Source organism: Patella vulgata, chromosome 2 (assembly GCF_932274485.2).
Source record: "Patella vulgata chromosome 2, xgPatVulg1.2, whole genome shotgun sequence".
Taxonomy (NCBI): domain Eukaryota; kingdom Metazoa; phylum Mollusca; class Gastropoda; family Patellidae; genus Patella; species Patella vulgata.
In genome coordinates, this window is record NC_065880.2 from 36,117,068 (window position 1) to 36,138,767 (window position 21,700).

The 21,700-nt window shown below is 32.5% G+C and overlaps 2 protein-coding genes across 2 annotated transcripts; both read right to left on the reverse strand.

The window, feature by feature from the left end:
- Positions 1 to 50: 50 nt before the first annotated feature.
- Positions 51 to 11,740, reverse strand: LOC126810985 (AFG1-like ATPase). The gene is made up of 13 exons (XM_050536445.2): positions 11,604 to 11,740; positions 10,824 to 11,032; positions 10,397 to 10,463; positions 10,113 to 10,214; positions 9,041 to 9,171; positions 7,382 to 7,481; positions 5,511 to 5,569; positions 5,296 to 5,378; positions 4,373 to 4,443; positions 4,086 to 4,186; positions 1,831 to 1,971; positions 1,263 to 1,379; positions 51 to 1,099 (listed from the first exon to the last, which is right to left on the reverse strand). Exons 1-13 carry the CDS (start codon positions 11,689 to 11,691, stop codon positions 971 to 973), a joined length of 1,398 nt encoding a protein of 465 aa, XP_050392402.1. The 5' UTR covers positions 11,692 to 11,740; the 3' UTR covers positions 51 to 970.
- A 1,398-nt stretch (positions 11,741 to 13,138) lies between these two features.
- On the reverse strand, positions 13,139 to 19,891 carry LOC126810989 (sorting nexin-12). The gene is made up of 4 exons (XM_050536452.2): positions 19,675 to 19,891; positions 17,650 to 17,745; positions 15,920 to 16,044; positions 13,139 to 15,419 (listed from the first exon to the last, which is right to left on the reverse strand). Exons 1-4 carry the CDS (start codon positions 19,831 to 19,833, stop codon positions 15,314 to 15,316), a joined length of 486 nt encoding a protein of 161 aa, XP_050392409.1. The 5' UTR covers positions 19,834 to 19,891; the 3' UTR covers positions 13,139 to 15,313.
- Between the last annotated feature and the right edge of the window lie 1,809 nt (positions 19,892 to 21,700).

Genomic DNA, 21,700 nt, shown 5'->3' on the forward strand with positions numbered 1-21,700 from the left:
ACCATACCTAACATTATTTATACTTTTACACATAAATACAAATGCTGAAAAAACTTACAAACAGCTTTATTCTCTACCAATAATCAACAATATTAATATAATAAAATATATCTACTTAAAAGGAGCAGTCTCAGACATGTTTCAGTAAATAAAATAAATTATTCTTCATGACAGACACTTTATTAATAATGATATCCTTGTCCTGTGCAATTATATGAAGGTCTGCAAATCTTTCTCAAAGATATATAAAGTTTCTGGTCACAACTTTCTATGCTAGATATAAGTGCCCAGATAACTATTTCTTTATACTTGTTGAAATTATAGTGCAATTATCAGGTCACTCATATTTAACTGAACAATGAAATTGCTTAATTTTCGTATGTTACCCCATTAAGAAAAAAAAGCAGTCATTTCCAAAAGGGGTCAATACTCAAATTTGAAACTTTCCCACACAGGGTAACATATTGCATACTTAAACCCATTTTAATAAGTACATAGGCCTACCCTGAAAGCATACTTAAACCCATTTTAATGAATGCATACTCTGTAAAACCTGGGACGGCTCCTTTTATTAAACTTGTACACTATGGTATATAAAATACTAAAATAAACATAACATAATTTCTCATGTTGAGAAAAAATAGCCGCGAAACTGTAGGATCATTTTGTGCATTTAAATAAATATAACAAGGAAAGAAAAATCAAAGAGTATTGGCCATTTAACCCTGAATTAATTTTAACAGAAAAACAATACAAAATACATTTTCACTGCATGAAACATAAAATCTATTATATTTGTTTTCTCTATTAGTGTTAGTCTTGAAATTTCCTCAATTCTATTAGGATTTAATTATGCATTTATTATTTAGTAGTACACTCTTTCATATGTTCATATGTCTTAACTTACTAATAATATATTAATCACAGATGCCTCTATATTAATTATGTTATTACCTAGATTTAACTATCATCATGATTTAGATTTTTCTCTGTCTAAATTCCAATATTCTTCTGTCTGCATCTCTGTTAGTCTAGATATCGTTCTTTCAAAGGCAAATAACTCTTCGTCCCCAGTAAATACACTTGCTGTAGCAGTCTCCTAAATTATAAATAGTCACATTTTAATTAAAGTTAGAATAATTCTATTTATTCTTAAACCCATTTTACCATCTTTAAAGACAAGATCTGCTCCTTGCTCAGTCACATAATTACAAACATTGTTTTATTCCTTTAAATTTATACCAAATATAATGTCTACTTACTGGTGTTATTCCTAAATCATCCATTAAAGCTCTGTTGTTTTGTTCATCCTTGTGACTTAATGAACCCGTAGAAAATAATAATTTAGGTTGAGCATCAGCTGAACATACAAGTTTAACCTGGTATTCAAATATAATAATAATTTCATTGTTAATTATGATCTCATTGTAAGTCATTATTCAGATTTGATGTCAAGCCAAAAGCGAGACTGACTCATGAGCACATTTACCTTTAAAAACGAATCGTGCAATCAAATTATCACTTGGCAATCAAATTATCACTTGGCATAACCCGAGCACAAAATGTTCACTATCAGACTTAGTCAAATTAATGATGTAATGAAATAAGATTTGATTATCCCTCCTTAACCTAAACATAAAATGCTCATCAAATCAATCAACTCAATTGGAATCTGTGTTATTGTGCTGCAAGACGTGCAGAGGACAAATAGTACGTCAACAATAATGAAAGTTCTACTTGACCAACCATGGGATTCAAACCCAGGACATCAGTTAGTAAAATTATCAGAATCAATTATTAAATATAAGATATTAATGAAAGATTTAATACCTTATTATCATAAAGAGTATCTATTAAAGTAATAAATCTTCTGGCTTCAGTTTTTCTACTTAAATTCATAGTTGGTATATCTCTAATTATAACTACATCAAACTCTTTACTTATCTCTAGATAATCTACAGCCCCTAAAGCCTGGTTTCAATCAAATAATACATGTATTAGTTAAGTATTACTGGTAGTATCAAACATATAAAATAAAATGAAATAGGGTTTAACGTCCTACTGTTTTCATCCAACTGAACTGTACTTAAGTAGTTGGTACTGATGATGGAAATACATCATACAGTGTGCTGACAGCGGCACTAAGGTCTACTCTTATATCGAATACCAACTGTCAATGGATCTTTTACATGCACTACAATTTGTACACAGGACCTTTGTTTTTCATCCCATCCAAATGACTATATTATGTTGTCCAGAGCCAGTCTATCAGTCCTGTACCATTGACAAGGGGGAACCATGTCGGAAAAACACAATGAACTTTCTCGGCCGAGACCTCCAGGTTAGCGAGTCAATGTTTTATTCACTAAGCCAATGTCTACTCCACTAACCGCTTGGTCCATTTATGGGGTATTCCATGAATTCAAATTACCAAGCATTACTTGTCACAGTTTAATTCTGCAAACCAATCACAAAACAGTTTACATACTAGTCTTAGCGTCAATGTTTACGTTCACCACAATACAGCAGCTTTTACACTTGATTATCCAAGAAGTGACATGTACACAAAAAGATGCCCTAAAGTATGTTGACAAAGTTTACAACATCTAATAGGTGATCTTAATCGCAACAAAATGCGTGTTACTATGTATTATCAAATATTTTGATTGATCGATAAAAATAGCATAATTATCAAGGGCGGATAATTGGACTATATGTCTCCCTCCTGCTTTATTGGACCCAGGGGTTGGTGGAGTGAACAGAACGATGCCAATATGAATATCGAGGATGAATAAGTAAGATGAAGTAAAACAAACACACAAGTGGACATAATTTCTCCATGTTATTCAAGGCATTAATAATATCTATACATAATGTACTATAGCCTGGCCATACAGGTTGGCACAGTGTATAATTTCTATTTAAGTTGAAATTAATCCACTTTCACATTATGGGGTTGATACACCATATATCTTAGGCTAAACAGTTTACTTGAAGAAATCTGTAGAGGTCCATGTACCTCTCAAGCAACATTCTTACAAAATTTTGTTGAAATTCTTCAATTAGTAAATAAAATGAGATTTGACATTCTACTTTTCTGCACCAACAAATCCTTCCAAGTGGTTTGGGAAAATGTAGATCTACACCTACTGACAATGGTGAGACAGGGAAATGGAGAGTGAGAGAAATAAGGTTTAACATCCACTCGAAACAAACTAGGTCATGGTTCAATTTTATTTCAATAATTCACTTGCGCGTAGGGGTCTTTAGCAGTGGGAGGAAACCGGAGGACCTGGAGAAAACCAACGAGGTTGGACAGGCGACCCTACTCCTTGTCACGTACAACCGGGGAATCGAAACCCCACCAGTTGACTCAATGACAGGCTTTATGATACACGTGCTAACCATTCGGCCATCCACCCCCCCACAGGGAAATGGAGCTTAAATGGAATATACCGGTAGCTGTATTCTTTGGAATCTTAAAATAGACAAAAATGAGTCTAAAAGCACAAATTAATGCAATATGAGTGTATATAAAGAGAGAGAGAATCAGAATTAACATCCACTTAGAATCAGAATTAACATCCACTTAACCCAAACTATGTCATTTCAGTACTAACATATTTAATTTTATTTCAATAATTGGCTTATGCATAGGAGTCTTTAGGGCATGGAGAAAACCCTTCATGTCACATACAAAGCAGGGAATCGAAACCAAGTCACTTGACACAATGACAGACCTTATGATTCAAAGCGCACATGTTAAACCATTTGGCCACTCAATTGACAACAACATCAATATTGATTGAAATGGACCAACATTGAATTTTCATTTTGTATTTGTAATTTCAAACATTAGAGGCTTAACTCTTTTAAGCACTTTGAGGAAACTGGAGGATCCAGATAAAAAAAACCACAAGGTTGAGCAGGCAGTGCTATTCCTTTGTCATCAAAACTTGGGATCAAAACCACACCACTTGACTCAATGACAGATCTCATGATCTAAAGTGCACTTATTAAACTACATGACCATCCACACCCCCACTGGTGTGAAATGCTCAGTTAAATAATAAAAGTATTATTACCTGCATACATAAATCAGAAAATGTTGCATCTAAAACTTTACCACATGTAACTGGAAGTTTCAAGTATCTTCCTAATACAATTAATTCTCTTGATACCACATCTGAAAATATAAAGTTCGGAAAAATCTGTGTTAATTTACTCAGTTTCATTGTTTTTTGCAAATCACATCAGTGGATGCATATATTGAACTACAGTTATACATATCTATTAATTAATTACATGCTAATTTCACTATATTTGGGTTATATCAAGTTTTAATAAAGGTAACTGTATATGTCTTGCTTACCCTGCTTCTGATTGATACAGAATTCATTAAATAATCTATCTAATTCTTTACTACTATCACAATCACTAGATCTGTAAATATAATTATTGTTTGTTTATTTTCATCTTAAATTGTAATTAATAAGATATCCTGATCCCAATTTAGCAATAATAAAGTAAACTTCACAATGGACTTTTGAATATTTGTAAGTTGTCTGTAGCTGTTCATTCTATTTTATAATTGAAGTACAGGATTTACATTCCATTACACTTGTGTGATATCATTTTTTAAAAAATGGCTTATTTAACTAGCTGTAGACTTCTACATTGACATAAAACTTACCGGTATGTCATTAACAGGAAACAGAAATGGTATGAAATGAAATGGGGTTTAATGTCCTACTGTTCTGCTCTGACTGGGCTAATGAAGATGGGTGTACACCATACCGTGTGCTATGAGGGAAATTTTGTCCGGGCAGTGGCACTATGATAGCTATGGCCTTCTTTTACGTGCATACCAATGTATACATGGGACCTTGATTTTTCATCCCATCCGAACGACAAGACAACTGTCCTTGTCAGGCCCTCCGCCCTGCACCAATGACAATGGGAAACAACGTCGGAAAATCTCAATTAACTTTTTTGACCAATGCAGGGATTCGAACACGCAACCTCCAGGCTAACGAGCCACCGTCTTACCCACTTAGCCACTGTGGCTCCCAACGGGGAAACAGAGTATTTCACGGAATTGCAAAAACCTGCTTTTCCTTTGGTTATGGATCGATTTTTCGATTCTTTCAAATCCGTTTCAGAACTCGAAAGCGGAGACAGTTCATTAATTCATTTACTTGTCAATTCACAAATGTGAGCTCCCTTTACCGGTATGGGTTTGACCATAGTTTCTAAGTCAATTATTAAGTTTTATGCCAAAATAAATTTACTTACACAAAATAAACTTTTCCTTCTGATGGTAATGTCCTCATTCTATAATCTATACCAGAATCTAAACATATACTTTTACAATATTTCTGAAACAGTCAAAATATAACAGTTACAATAACAATATTATATGAAATAAGGGATAAATATAGGTGGATTACAGATTCTATTACTTTTTAAATTTAAAATCATATACCAATGTTTTACTGAACTCTAATTACCTTAAGAATTGGTATAAAAGGAACAAAATTTCCTCTCTGAAGACCATTTTTATATAGATCTGAAAATCATTTAAAAAAAGAATTACAAAGTTTTTAAAAATTATAAGTCTATTCTATAGGTCAGGTCTAAGCATACACCACATACATTAAATTGAATAATCAAGACAAAAATGTGGACTTTAATTTAGTCAATTTAATGTTGTAGTGTTAATACTTATATTGATATTGCGCTAGCGTATTTTATTTTTGTGTGTTGAGGTTGTCCATAGTTTGTTCTTTGTCGGTAAGCTTGGGTGTGTCCGTCATGTGTGAATGTTTGAATGATTTGATTGTTTTTTAACTCCAGCCGCAAAATGCACGGATATTTAATTGCACTCCACTATAGAACATCATATAGGGTAGACATGTGGAATAAATACATTTACATGTGTATGTATTTAGATAACATATTATGTATTAACAGTATTAGACCACACGTTGAATGGTAAGATTATATTCAATATCTTTTAACCCTTAACCGGTCATTGTCGACTATAGTTACCACAATGTTACACAGCTAAGTGGTCACGGTCAACTAAAGTCGACCACAGCAAGAACCTTTTTTATAAGCCGCATTTGAGTATTTAGTTTCATATTTAATTGATATGGCCACGCATGCGTGTCAGACAGGAACTTGTCTTGTCAAGGGCATTGAGAAAAACATGTCTTTGTTCAACATTTTTTGACGAAAAACGTAATTTAACGGTGTCGGGAACGTTAAAGACGCTCGAAGTGGTTGAAATACTTATGAATTATTCAGAATCGGATTATATCGATAACACCGATTCTGAAGACGATATTTGTGATGAAAAGGATTTAGAATGATTTGCAAATTATAGATCAACTTATCCCCAGCAACTTTTTTATTGGTGTCAAGAGTCTATCACTATTCGGCAGTAGTCGGTTGAAATAGGCAAACAAAATATTTCACGTCAGCCTTTATTTAGCCTGACCACTTGACGTCATAACGTCAAAATGACGTTGACCGGTTAAGGGTTAATCAATATATTTATCATCAATAGCTTTACAGTTGTTGATTAGTTTAAGTATGACCTGTTCGATCTATATTCGTATACAGTACATATAATTTATACAGCTATAATTTAAAGTGGTGTATTTGTGTTATGTATAATATTATTTTGTAATATTGTTTATCTGCATTTGTGTAAATTGTTGTTTTGCAGGTCATTTAAGATCATATATTTATTATATTGAGTAACCTGAAATAAAGAATCTTACATGTCTTTGGCGTGTTCTTCATAATAACCCTGTGACAATAATACAAACAGAATGGGGTTTCTGATTATTGTGTGGGATCATTTTTCATCCTAAAGTTACATCATGTCCACAAAATTTGTACTTAACTCAAAGTAAAAAGACCCAAATTATGTTTATGATTAAATCTACCTGATATAATTATTTAAAGACCTGATGGGCCATTTTGATTTTCGCATGGATTAATACATGCTAAATATGTACTCAGATTAATAATTTAACATTTACCGGTAATTAAGAATACAAAATCAAAACACCAACGCTAGGTAACCTCACGGTTTGGATTCAATCGGATCTAAACTAGGTCCATAAGGTTTCTCTGGTACCAATAAAAGTTGGTGGCATCTTGTTACACTCAAGCAGCATAGATCGATGTAAATACAATTTGTCATAACTCTGTAAATACTGAACGGAATTGAACCATTATTGGACTAATATTCCTATTAGAGATTAAACTTTCACAATGTTGTAGTTTGCTAGAGATTCCCATAGTGCTAAATGAAGCATCAAGTGCAAATTAGAATATCATACTATATGAAAATAATTATTCATATTACCATCTGGGGATCTATTGGATGTGGCAACAACTATTACACCATTTTCAAATAATTCTGTAAAGAGTTTTCTCAAAATAACTGCATCAGCAATATCAGTAACCTTAAAGATATAAAAACATACATGTTGGTGTCAGTCATTATAAAATATGTGATAGAGCTCATTAAATACATCCCAAATATAATTTTAACACAGAGATCATTGCTACGATAGCTGAGTAACAAGCACGTGAAGAAACGGGAAGTGACGTCAAACATGACAAACACGAGTTGTCCTTCTATATAACAGACTGAAGTATTGAGCGGTAACAGACAAACGATCGAATTTCATTTCACTGATAATTCAGTTGAAGTTGAAAAGTTATTATATGGGACGGTGAGAGGGTATCTCACAATTCAAAAATAGAATTGGCTGTCACTAGATAAGGGACACGAGAAAAATAGAAAAATCCCGTGCATTCCCCCGTTTTTATTCATTCTGTTCTTAATAAAAACATGGTAATGCACAGACTTTTTCTAATTTGTTCGTTATCTTTTATCTACTGACAGCCAATTCTTTTTTTGAATTGTCAGATATCCTCTCATCGTCTCATATAACAACTTTTCATCTTCAACTGAATTATCAGTGAAATGAAATTCGATCGTTTGTCTGTTACCGCTCGTTACTTCAGTCTGTTATATAGAAGGACAACTCGTGTTTGTCATGTTTGACGTCACTTCCCGTTTCTTCACGTGCTTGTTACTCAGCTATCGTAGCAATGATCTCTATGTTAAAATTATATTTGAGATGTATTTAACGAGCTCTATAATATATTTTATAATGACTGACACCAATATTGTCCTTTAACAATGTTTCAAAATCATGGAAATAACTATTGTCTAACCTTTGTTTATGTACAGATGACTTATCTTTTGTCTTTTTTCTATTACAATGTATACACCCGGTGATATATATCACCTAAAATATCCATATTTCTCATTTCTGTTCCTTGTATTCTTATAGTAAGGGCAGGAGGACAATATATAAGACACACAATATAGATACACATGTATTACAAGTAAAAATCAACAAATGTATCTGAAATCAGGGAATTCTTGTAATAGTTTAGTATTTACATACTGTCCAAATGGTTGTTTATGTACTGGTGGTATATATTTATAATTTGGGGTCCACTGATAAAACTCACATTATAGCGAGTCTCCTTTATATTAAACTAAGGCCTTGTAAAAACCTTACTACGCTGCCGGGAGCCATGTTGAACCCTGTTTTATAAAAGAAACTTATCTTATAGTTGCTTTATGTATCTAGCTTTGTGAGTTACCGTTACCCTTAAAAATACTCAAACATCATTATGGATCTTTTTTCTTACCATGCCTAATAAAATTAAAATTTTTAGAAAGATCCAGTGATAGTTTTGACCCCTTTATAAAACAAAAACAGTAATAATTCAAATCATTGCTTTCCGTACAAGACAACCCATTCTTAATACAAGATTTATCATGGCAGTCCTTCTAACCAAAAAAGAATTGTCAATTTTTGTGATTTGAAATTAGTTATTTTATAGGCAATGTGGATTATTGTCCCTTTAACATTACTATCTTTTAGCTGTGAACTTTGTAAAGACAAAAGAATTTTTAAAAAAAGAGAAGACAATTACATACCTGAAATTCATCAAAACAGAGTAACCAAGCTTCTTCACTAATTTCCTGAGCAACTGGCGGGATTGGGTCAAATGCATTTGATTTTCTTACATTGGTAACTTTAGGTGCTTTTTTCTTTAGTGCATGTATTCCTGAATGTAAGGAAATTACTCCAAATGAGCGCATACCCAGATGATTGTTTTGGAAGCAATGTACACTGTACTACATGTATTCTGGGCTCAAATTAAATTGTTCAATTAATTCTGGGCAAAACACTTAATTATAAGTATATGTACATGTACACTAACTAATGTCATATTTTAGACTTTTATTCACTACTTAAAAGTACCCTGTTGTAGATACATAGTATTTTTGATGAAATCTAAGTATCTAAACATACATTATGCAATAGCTAAATCTGCAAATTGCAGGTCTTTCTTTAGGAATGAAATGTTATCTAAATTATTAATTAGACATTAATTAACTTATCCAGACCATAATCAACTTTTGATGTCATCGCTAGCCTGCAATAGTTACTGGATTACGATCTGAATTGCTGCTCAACTTTCATTCATGATTTAATCGAGATAATGTTTTTTATCGTACCGAATTTAGTGATGATCGAGGCTAGGCCGAAAATTCTATCGCTAAATTCTCGGTTCAGAGTGGATCAATTTGACTGCAATTATATTATCTAGTTTTTAACTATTATAGTGAGAACTGCCAGCTTTTTATCTAATCTCCCATAATGTATCTTTAAGGGTATTCTGACAAAATTGAATTGCTGTATCTCTTAATTATAACTGTTTTACTCAAATTGTGTCCTGTTTATTTACGGTTCAATTACTAAATGCCAATAAAACAATACAGTATACCACACAGCAGTATCCACCACTATGACAACACTGAACGGGTTATTTTAACATACACTCTACATACCATGTTGTTTTAACGAGTGTAACCTATTTCATTCATCCTTCACTGTCTACGAGGGATACTGCTGATAACATACATAATCAAGGTTGGGTCCCCACTTTTCAATTCGAGAAAAAGAATAGTTTTAGAGGAAATGTTTAATACAGAGGATACTTACTTTTATGTACATCTAACATAAATTTGTTAAAATGAACTCTTTGTTTCTTTTCAATGTGACAGTTTTCATGAAACATGTCCATAAGCATAGTTTTTCCACAACCTGCATGTATTAAAGAAATAACATTAGATTTAACCGGATAAACATTGAGCTAAATGCTTCTTCTAGATTCTTACATGTATGTGGCAACTTGTTCAAAGTTTCCTATTTCATACCTTTAAAAAAAGTTGATGCAATCTGTTTTTGTCTAGTAAAAACTTTTACAGCTGAAAATATTTGCTTACCAACACTTCCATATAAATAGAGACCCTGAGGTGGCTGACTTTCTGAATTCCTTCCCCCACCAAATGCCTGAAAATAAAAAATATAAATAAGTTATTTGTACCTATGACGGATCATGTACATGTGAGAATTAAAACTGTCTTTCTTAAGGAAGGTAAAAACAATGTGATCTTAACAATTCTCAAATGAACAACATAGATTCTCTAGGGAAGTAAAGCTGAATGTTGCACTGTAAGCTTACTGTTACTTTTTTTTTAAGATTAAGCATTGTCTAACAAATATTGTTGCTGAGGTGGAGTCAAAAGGTTGTATAGATGCTCAACAATAATTTCAACAGATAGGTATATTTTTACATCCTATTAAATTTGTTTTCTGTTTTTAAATTCAACTACAGGTAATTTGGACAGTGACAATACATAAATTTTCAACCTGAGAAAGCCATGATGTTTGTGATTGTGAATGTGGTTTGTAATTTATTAACTCTTCATTTAGCCTCTCTAAATCTTCAACAATTTCTCTTTGATGTTTATCTTCATGAAGCTCTCCTCTATTTATTTTTTTGTTGTAAGCTTCCAGTGGTCCATTAATATCTACTTGAACTTGCTCTTGTTGGATATAAGATTTCTGACAAAGAACTCCTGAAAGATAATTAGCACATGTAGTTGGGGTATTGTGCTTAAGTTATTATGACACTGCTTGATATAGGCCTATGACTTCACTGAAATAGCCTACTGTTTTAGCAATGTATTTAAACAAAAAAAAAAAATACCAAATACGCGAACAGTCCAAATTGAACAGCAGTCATTTGCCACTACTTAGTCCATTTTACATTGTTATTATTTTGTCGTTTGTGAATCATACATGTACAGTTTTTATTATTTTCGAATTGTCTTCTGGGATATGTTGGGGGGTTTTTTATTACAAATTGCGCTTGAAATCATCATGTCCATAGAGTAAATGACCTCGTTTACTGATTTTAAAATGTTCATTGTGTCTTAAATATTGGATATTATAAAATATATCCATTTCGGCAGTTTGTTTGGTTTATTATTAGTTACTTTAGTAACGAAAATATGAGAGCCCTACCTGGAAGAGAGCAGGTAGGGCTCTCATATTTTCGTTACTAAAGTTAAAGTAACTAATTTATTATCAGACCAGTGTTGAACTAACTGGTCTAGCTAGGTAGGAATCATAAAAGAAAATTTATACCTGATCTCCAAGACACGGTCGAAAACTTAGAATTTATAAATATTGGGTTCGAAATATATTTTGATATAAACAGAACTATTTTTCGCATTTTTTCGTCTCATGCCAGTTCAATGTCAAGTTTGTTGACAAAATAAAATATTACTGTTAGAGTTATCTTCCCATGTAAGAACTAATTTTATTTTCAATAATAAAAAATACTTTTAAGGGAGGTAATGACTATTAATTTTTTTTTTATTAGGGTTCAGACTAGTTAATCTCTCCTACTTGGCATCAGTGTTAAACCCATGACATTCCTGGCCCATAACATTTTTGAACATTCCGATTTCTGATGAACCTAATAGTCTAATATACTTATATAGACAAACAGCCCAGCATTCATCTAAATATGAAAGGGGGTTAACCCGTTCATTTTGTTTGCTATGCCTTTTTTGCTAGACAGTGATGTCATTTAGTAGCGATTTCCCTAATTCATGTCTGTTTACTTCCTGATCCTTTGGCCTCAAAATCATGAATATTATTCACACAAACCTGGCAGAAAATGTAAATTCAAATAGTCTTCTTCAATTCTAGACCAAAAAGTCAATAAATATTGCCATTTAAAGGGGTGAATGGTGAAAGGGAGAAAGAGAGTATTGTTTGAGAGAGAGAGAGAGAGAGAGAGAGAGAGAGGGGGGTATGTCCACTAGACACAAACTAGGTCATTTTGGGACAAACATGGTTCAACTTTATTTCAATACTGCAGTTGTACATATGGGTTTTTAGCAGTGGGAGGAAACAAGAGAAACACATGAGGTTGGACAGTTTTATGTCCACTAGACACAAACTAGGTCATTTTGGGACAAAGATATGGTTCAATTTTATTTCAGTAATGTGCTTGTATATATGGGTTTTTAGCAGTGGGAGGAAACAGGAGAAACACATGTGGTTGGACAGGCGATCCTATTGCTTTATGATCTAAAATAAATGGGCCACTTCATAGAGGAACTGCATTTGACTATCATGGGATCAGGGGAATCAATTACTAGTCCATAAACCATGGTTTACTTAATTGTACACAGAAATTCAGTTGTTTGGAAATTCAAATAATAAAATTTATCAGTCATTGTTTGAAAATATAAAATTTTGACAAATAAATGAATATGTATTATTTAGATCTGGATTCATTGGAATTGATTAGTATTTATGGTAAAATTATCCTTTGACATTTGAATTAGTCAACTGAAAACAACTAGTAACATTCTAGGTTGTCTTTTAATAAAAGTTAACTGATTTTACTTCAAATAGTCTATCTTTCCTCATTTTCAAAACACTGAAAGAATCATCGTTTGTATGAAAATGCAAAATTGAAGGTTGATGTCTACAACAACTTCGCAATTTATGAATCCATGTCCATGACACAGATAACATCATAAATGCATCACAAACATAAACACAAACCTTACCCACTTCAATTTTGAAACCATGTTTCTAGTACACATTGTGTTTGGAGGACATTTGCTTTTAGTTCCCTCTCAATTGTTAAATAATAAGAGAAATTATGTCAAGGATACATGTACATTTATTAAATATTAAGCAATGATCGACATACAGTCATGACAGAAACTAAGGTACATTAGATACATTCTAAAACTTGTTATCAATAACCCTAAACTGACTTCAATCTAATCATTACATTAATTATGAACTTCATTTATATTTATATTCATTCATACTATATTATTCTACTGTAGGGTTTGCTACATATAGCCTACAGTGCCATACAGTTAACTTTTAAAACATAAAGCATCCTTTGTCTTTGTTCTGCAGTCTATATTATAAACCGTATTGGTATAATATTTAGATTAAAGAAATAGCACACATTAATAATTTACAATAAAAAAATACACAACCAAATAAACACCCATGTTATCTGAATAGCATAAAAAAATCATCATTCACTCAATTAGTCCCAATACTGCACGGGGGCTATATGAGACAAATGAACATTACAGCAAATGGACCTAATTCCAAATTCAAGAGCAATAGAGATAATAAAAATTTGATCAAGTGCTGGAATTTTCACTAGGTGTATTGATGGATGTGTGCTTATTTGGTTGAATATATATCTATACAGCAATATAACAGTAGATAATTGATAATTTCATTCTCACTGTATTTTGGAGCTAACCTGGTCATAATAAGCCTGCCAATTCTACAATCTTATTATTTCTTTCATAGGTTTTAAATATATTTTTGCCAGAAAAGTCACTTCATTAATATTAATATGTGAAAACCAACTAAAAATAACTAATATCCTGTTTATTGAAATATGTTTTACCATTTTGATGACTTAAAAATTTAGCTGTCCAATAAAATAATTTATCAAAAGGATTTAAATAATGAATGAGCATTATATTCATTGTAATTCATTAATGAAAGTCTGTAATGAAAATACATTCAATACTACACAACATATACAACTACATGTACATACAAAAAATAATTAAATTGTGTAAAAATATTTTCTTCAAACCTCATATTATCAATATAATATTACTTTTGCTTTACATTCCAATACATTTTATTATTTACTGTTTTTATTCTAAATATTGATGGTTTCAATATACATGTTACGCATGTACACATATTGGTTCTCTACTATATAATTATAGCATGCAATACACATTAAACAAGAACAAAATACATTTGATTTATCGCCACTAAATAAATTTATCATTTTTAACCATATGTCATTTTCAGGAATTTATATTCTTAGAAATTGAGCTTTATCTAGTTTTTTTTTGACAGCAATACATAGAGTCCAATTTATAATTTGAAGTTTAAACGATGGAACATTCAAAATGATAATAACAAATATGTATAAATTAATCAGTAGCAAGTTTGTTTCCAAAGTCCATTTCATAAATGACAAAGGAACTGATGACATAACTGTATTCATAATTTCTCACAAAAAAAATGTTTAAATTTCAATTTGTTAAACAAGCATGAATATATATGGGTCTTGTTATATGACATAAATCATTGAAACTGATAAATATATATATATATACATCTATATAATATAGGTGGGTGTGTTATTGAATAGGGCAAGGAAACTCAATATTTTACTGTCTCACCCAGTGATGAATTAATGGGGAGAGAACAACTGACACAAACTCTTAGTCTTTCGAAGAAGTTTGGGATTAAAAGTTCAATAGCATCTGTTTCAACCAACAATACACACAGATTGTGTATAGCTATGGAAGTATATTTATGACTATCAATGAAAATATAAAACAACAAATATTAACAATTTACAGACAGATAATTAAAACTTAAAAAAAGAACCTTTAAATTATTCCCTTGTCTTCTGGTTACAGGTATTTGAATAATATTTACAATTTTGTTGTTGATTTCAAACTATAAGATGTTAATAAAGCATATTTTTGTTTGAGTTAAGTCATTAATGTTATTTAATATACACACAATTAATATTGATATCTTTATTATTCACTGAGAATTTGGGGATTTAGTTTATTTTTGAGTAAGAAAAATTATAAACGACAGTGTATAAGACAAGAAAAAGGTTTTATTTTCCAAGCTGTTATCCAGAAACATATGAGGAACAATGATGAATCTCATTACATCACCTGACACAATATTATTATAAATAATTGCCATAAGTAAAACCATATTGTAATGTGCAAGCATATCAAAGATGACGGGACAGTCTAAGTTGTTCGGATTTTGCCAGGTACATAATTTTTATCAATCACAGGTTCTTGTAGAAACATATGTAAGCATTTCTCATTTTGGGCCAAAGGATGTCCAGCAACTCTGAAAGGTAAAATGTCAAAATGTAATAACAGAACAAAACAACATCATAAATTTAAATACCACAACATCAAACAGACTGATCTGATGTAGACCATAGCATACCGTATAGAAAAACTTATGAAAGTTGGTCAAGGTCTATTCTTGTAATTTGATGTAAATGCATACAAGGCTGCTTGTGTTAAAGGGACATATTAATATTTATTACATTCATAATTATACACATACCAATAAATGCAATATCCCTGGTGTTTTATGTTTATTCTTAATAAAAGAGAGAGAGTGGGATTAACACTGTTCTATTTCATTTCAATAATTTGATTGTGTGTAGGATTCTTTAGCAGTGGCAGGAAACTGGAGAAAACCCACGAGGTTGGACAGGCAGTCTTACTACAAGCAGGTGATCAAAACCATGCCACTCAATACAGATCTTATGATGCAAAGCACAAGCGTTAAATCATTCGCCCCCCACTCCCATATTCTTAGTAAACAATCCAACTTACTTGTTAACAAATTGTTCCAAACCCTTCTGTCTGTCTACTATAAACTCTTTTTCAAATATTCCATCATCTCCTCGGAAAGGTAATTGTCTCTTAAGAGCTTTACCGGGAAGAGGTGGAACAACAATCTAAAAATAATGTAACAAAATTTTTTCAATATGAATTACTACCTAGGAAAGAACAACACATCTTGCTGTACCTGGTAGTCATAAAATAAGGCACCATGGGTAATTTATAAAATGTGTTGGATTGAATAGGCTAAATCTCTTTAAAACACAGATTCCATTTCATTTTTTTATAGTTCAAAATTTCGTTTTACTTGTATTTACTACACTATACTAGGATCTGGAAGAGTTGTTATATAACCCGCGTTTTGTTTGAGGTGAGGATTAGCCAATGAAACGGTCTGTTACAGCTATAGTTTGGTGTTGGGTGCATGGAACTGTGGGTAATCCACTAGACACACCAATGTTGATTGGTTAATCAAATGTCTGACATCATAGTGTCAAAAGCCGCTCTTATGACCTCTGACGGGACCTCCCAAAAGAACTGGTCAGATCTTCATAGAAACGAAATATAGATCTGTATTTTAATCAGATTGGAATAGGCTAAATTAGAGTCCCACAGCAATATATTAATAAAGATAACTATTACGAACTGTCAACAACTATTTAGCCGTTTGAATATTAGTGCTTAGTTATATATCGCTCTACAAATACCTCAATATACCTCGCAAGAAATAGAGGTCAGCCTAACATTTTTCTCGGCAATAAATATTTATTTCCTCAGCAGTTTGAATACACTGTATTTTCTAATTAAACTTAAAGTAGCTAAGTCTCTAACTCAATATCATCCAAAATCTTCGACATTGAAAACATGATTTATTTGTCGGTTTAAATCAACAATGATGTTGTGATCTTAATGGAAAAAGATGGCTTTCTGATATCCAATATTTAAAGACAAAATAAACATTTAACAATTGGTACACGAATCGTGTACCATAAATAATGCATTTCAATGCTATTTGTAATAAGGGACTCGAAAAACGAGGCTAGGCATATTCCACAAGTTATGTCAAACGGTGACGCTTTATTCTTATCTGGAGAGCATGCCCAATAAATACTATCGGTCTAGACTGGAATTACCAAATGCTACAGATTGAAATTCTATTCATAATACTGGCATATTTCGCCGAACCTAACTGATTAGAATTTACAGTAAAAACAGAAACGATTGAATGTAAATCAATTTATATACATTGATATTACATTATTGTATGCGTTTCGACCCATTTGTGTCAATTTCTAGGTCCCAAATATTAGCAACTTAGCTCCTTTAAGATATACACTGCCAAGGAAATATATCTTGACAAGACCTAAACTTCTGTAATTTATTGAATTGGGTTGATCTGATGTGTTATTTTGGTGAGTGACAGGCCTCAAGCTCTATGCTTATAAAATTAAATTTTTTGTTTCAAAAAATTAATCAGAAGTCAACTTAGTTTGAATTTTGGCTTACTCTGTCAACAGTAGTGGAATACAAAATCGGTTATAACTTATATCTCAAAACTGACTTTATTTACATAAAATTTTAAAGGAAGACAGATTGTCATGCCACAAATGAAACCATAAAATCCAATGAAATTGACAATTAGTTTTGTTTTTTTTACCCAAATCAACGCCTCACAGATTTATTCATATTAAGAAACTGATTACAGATTGTACTAAGCATACCTTGCTGTCTCTTTCTAACTCATTTCGTAACCATTCAAAATCACTGTATCTTCTTCTTGTTATAGATTCTTTCAACTTAAAAACTGGTAAATTTGTCTATTCAAAAGAAAAATAATACAAAGTCAATATTACATATAATTAAAATAATATAAGACCTACATGCATTTGTGCTTTTATGTGGTGTTCAAGTAGGTGGAAGTCATAGAAAAGATTACATGTCATTTCGGTCCCCTGTCATTTCGGACTAAAAAAAATATGGCCCCGACGTTTCAGATTCGGGCATGTGACGTTTCGGACTTGGGAATAAGTTGAACGGAGAGGTTGAACACAACTCTCAAATCAATCTATAATAAACCAAAAGCGATTTTACAAAAAATGACATGCAGGTAAAATTTACCGCTCGCAATCAAGTACAATCGTGGATCACGCACCGCATAGATCTCTCAAGGAACTGCAAAATTTTCAATGTTGAATGTTTGTGAAACATATGTTTTATTTCTTTATATCTGTAATATGTATATAAATTAAGTAGCTGATGAATTTATTAGGCCAATTCAAAACACGAAAGAAAATATTAACATGAAACATGTGGTTATTAAAAGACTCTACCAAACGATAAAACATAGTTGCACTTACGGTTCTTTATCATCGTTTCCCGTAAACGTAATTTATTTTTTTAAAAAACATTAATGTGCTGTAGAATTTATTTCAAAATGACCTACACAAAAAATAAAAGTAAATATTTACACGACATGCTGCACTGTTTTTACAAGCCTCTAGAATTTTTTAACGATAATCCATAAGATAATCCATAAGCTACACGTTGACATGCATATCTCGACAAGCTTGCAATAGACAGCAGTACCAATCGATAAATTAGTGCGTACAAAGAAAACTCTTTTGTGAAAATATTAGAAATGGCAACGATCAAACTGGGATAATTCTGATTAACCGATAATCCCTATGTAATTGCAGTACTAGTACGCCCAAAGAAACCTTACAGTTCTTTTGTGGACAAGGAAAATCGTGAGTTGTCAATCAGCGATAATGGCGGCCGTGTGTTGATTCGATTATTCGGGCTCACGTAAAAGACATTTAGGCTTTCACAATTATAAAAACATTAGCAGCATTACTAAATATACACAAATATTCAACAATATTTTATTGTTAAGTTCAATACTTGCCAATGAAACAAAACAAAATAGAACAAGCAGCGTAAAATCAGTGTTATCTTTTTATTAGCAGTTTCAAGAATCGCTGATCAATTAAATTTAAAACAAAACAACTATCGGACTCACATAAAACGAAAACAAAAACAAATATATTACAAATATATCACACAAATTTTCAACAGTCTTTTAATTATTCATCCGAGTCCGAAAGGTTGCCAGACCGAGTCCGAAAAGCCGTCAAGTAAGTCCGAACCGTCGTCAAACTGAGTCCGAAAGGTCGTCTGGGTTGAGTCCGAAATGACACGGGACCGAAATGATGTGCTACAGTCAAAAAGGGTTTTAAAAGGGAAGGTTTCAAATGGTAGAGATTTCCTATGTCTGCATCTGTTTCAACCGTTCTTATTATATGAACATTAGCATTACATGTAGCCTTAAAGCTTACTTACTTTAAAAAAAAAATTATAGAATTTTTTTGGAAGCATCAAATTTACTAAGGCAATTGTTACTATATTAGTAACAATGAGTCAGTAGGTTAACATGTTGTATTACAACATATGATTAGCCTGGCTTAATATAGTAGTTTTAGTACTGTACAACACACAATCTAAGCCAAAAAGGGGGTGGAGACCTCTCACAATTATCAGTCTCCTTGGCCTAATCATGAACCAATGCCATTGACCCAGTAGTTATTTGACATAATTAATTACATTTTAAATACTATAATTTCAAAATATATAAGTTTAATTTAGTCACTGGCATAATCATAACACTTAAAGCTTCAGAGGACATTCACTTCCGTCTGGAGTAAATACAATAACTCCTTATTATTGAGTCGACATTTCAACAGTCATACCCTCATTCTAACTTCGTAATCCGTGTATCTCTTCTTCCCAACACCATGAGTTTGTGGATCGCCTACATCTATTTCTAAAAAATTAGCTGGAGGAGAGTAGGCATCCTCTAATGTTTGTTTTTTGGAAGAAATTCTGGCTGTCGCGACTCCCGAAGTCATTTGTGTCGGTTTTATTTTTCACTTTTAATGGCAACTGACAGAATTTGGAACAGGGGTAGCTAACTCTGTCAATGCAACTTTAGTCATGGTTGTCAAGCATCTTTTTCTTCCGTTCAAAATATAAAATCATCTGTAGCAATTTATTGTCTTTATAAAATACAAAATAACACACCAGAATGGACGAACTCTAAATAATGGTTAAACAAATAACCAAACAGTTTCTAATTATAAGAAAACAACAGATTAAATTGTAGGATTTGCAAGTTGTCGTTAACTCAAACAAGAGTCTTGTCCCCTTATGCAATGAAGATGAACAGACTGTGGCATAGTTTATATGGCTTTTCGTCTATCCAAATAATGCCTAAATTATAAATATAGTTATGACATATATGGGCTTTATAATTGCCATATTAGCCTAAATTATAAATTGTTGGCTGAGTGAAATGAATGAAACAATCGATAAAAACTGTTGGCGAAATAGTGAACATTCGTAAACCTGTATAGGCCTACTATTAACTATATAAATTTATTTAACTCCCGCTTCCATCTATTTGTGATTGGTATACCAGACAGGAATAGGCATTGTCTTATATCTTACAAAGCAGGCCCGGAGAAACTATTTTGAAAGAGAAAAATAAATGGTAATGAAAAAAAAAGACCTTTTGTCCGGAATATTCAAATCGTTGATATTGATACAGATCAACCAAGACAAAGATTTCTATGTTTAACCACTTCTATCAATTATTTAAAATTAGGGGCTGTCAACAAGTATCTTTTAAGGATTCGCCACTAACTGTGAGTTGGCCGGTGATCCCCTTGTCAGTGTTACTGGGTAGATGACTATGCGATGAATAACGGCTGTCGTTCGGATGGGACGATAAACCGATCGAGGTCCCGTGGCAGTTGGAGAATGCTGAAACGCCACTGTCAGGGCAATTCCCTGATACCACAGATCATGACGTATACCCGCATTCATTATCCCAGTTGGTGCAGAAAAGTATAGGATGTTAACTCCATTTCATTTAATTTAAGTATTTTCACTAACGTTTCGTATCATAAAAACTGCCATGTAGAGTACTTATTTTATTTTATTTTTACAGCGCAAATTTTGAAAATCATCGAAGTCCGCAAAGGGTAATTTAAACTACCCATAATTTAATTGTATACAAATCGATTCCCCGTGGAAACCTTCTTATAATATACATACTTGGAATGGGGTTAAACTTCTTACTTTTCTGCACCGTCCGGGCTAATGAAGACAGGCATGCACCACGCAATGTATGAGGGAAATTTTGACCACTCAGCGGCGCCAGGGCCGACTCAGTACTCTTATTCCAACTATTAAGGGTACTTTTACGAGCATTCAACCGTCCAACGTGTACACGGGACCTCGGTGCTTCGTCCACCCCGAGGAGATGCTGTTCCTTGCCAAGCCCTCCGTACTGTACCAGTGACAAGTTGAAACCGCTCAGGAAAATACCGAGGAATATTCTCAGTCGACACCGGTATCGAACCCTGGACCGCCTGGTTGTGTTTACGGAAGCTCGTTGCAATCAGAAAGGTGTCTAATTAGATCCCGTCCACTATTCGTCTCAATACGCAGTGGTTTAATGATTCTATTTTAGAAGCCAAAAGGGACCGTAATAAGGCTGAACATCTGTGGCGGAAAACAAATCTACATGTCCTAAACAGATTTATAAATCTTTGAAAAAAACAGTGTGAATAAATTAATTGAAGACGCTAAAATTAAATTTTACTCTGATAAAATAGAAAATGGCGAAAACAGACTTTATACTTTACACTGGTTACCTGTTAACCATCGAATTGATTTTATTACTTACTTTTAAATGTTTAAATAATTTAGCTC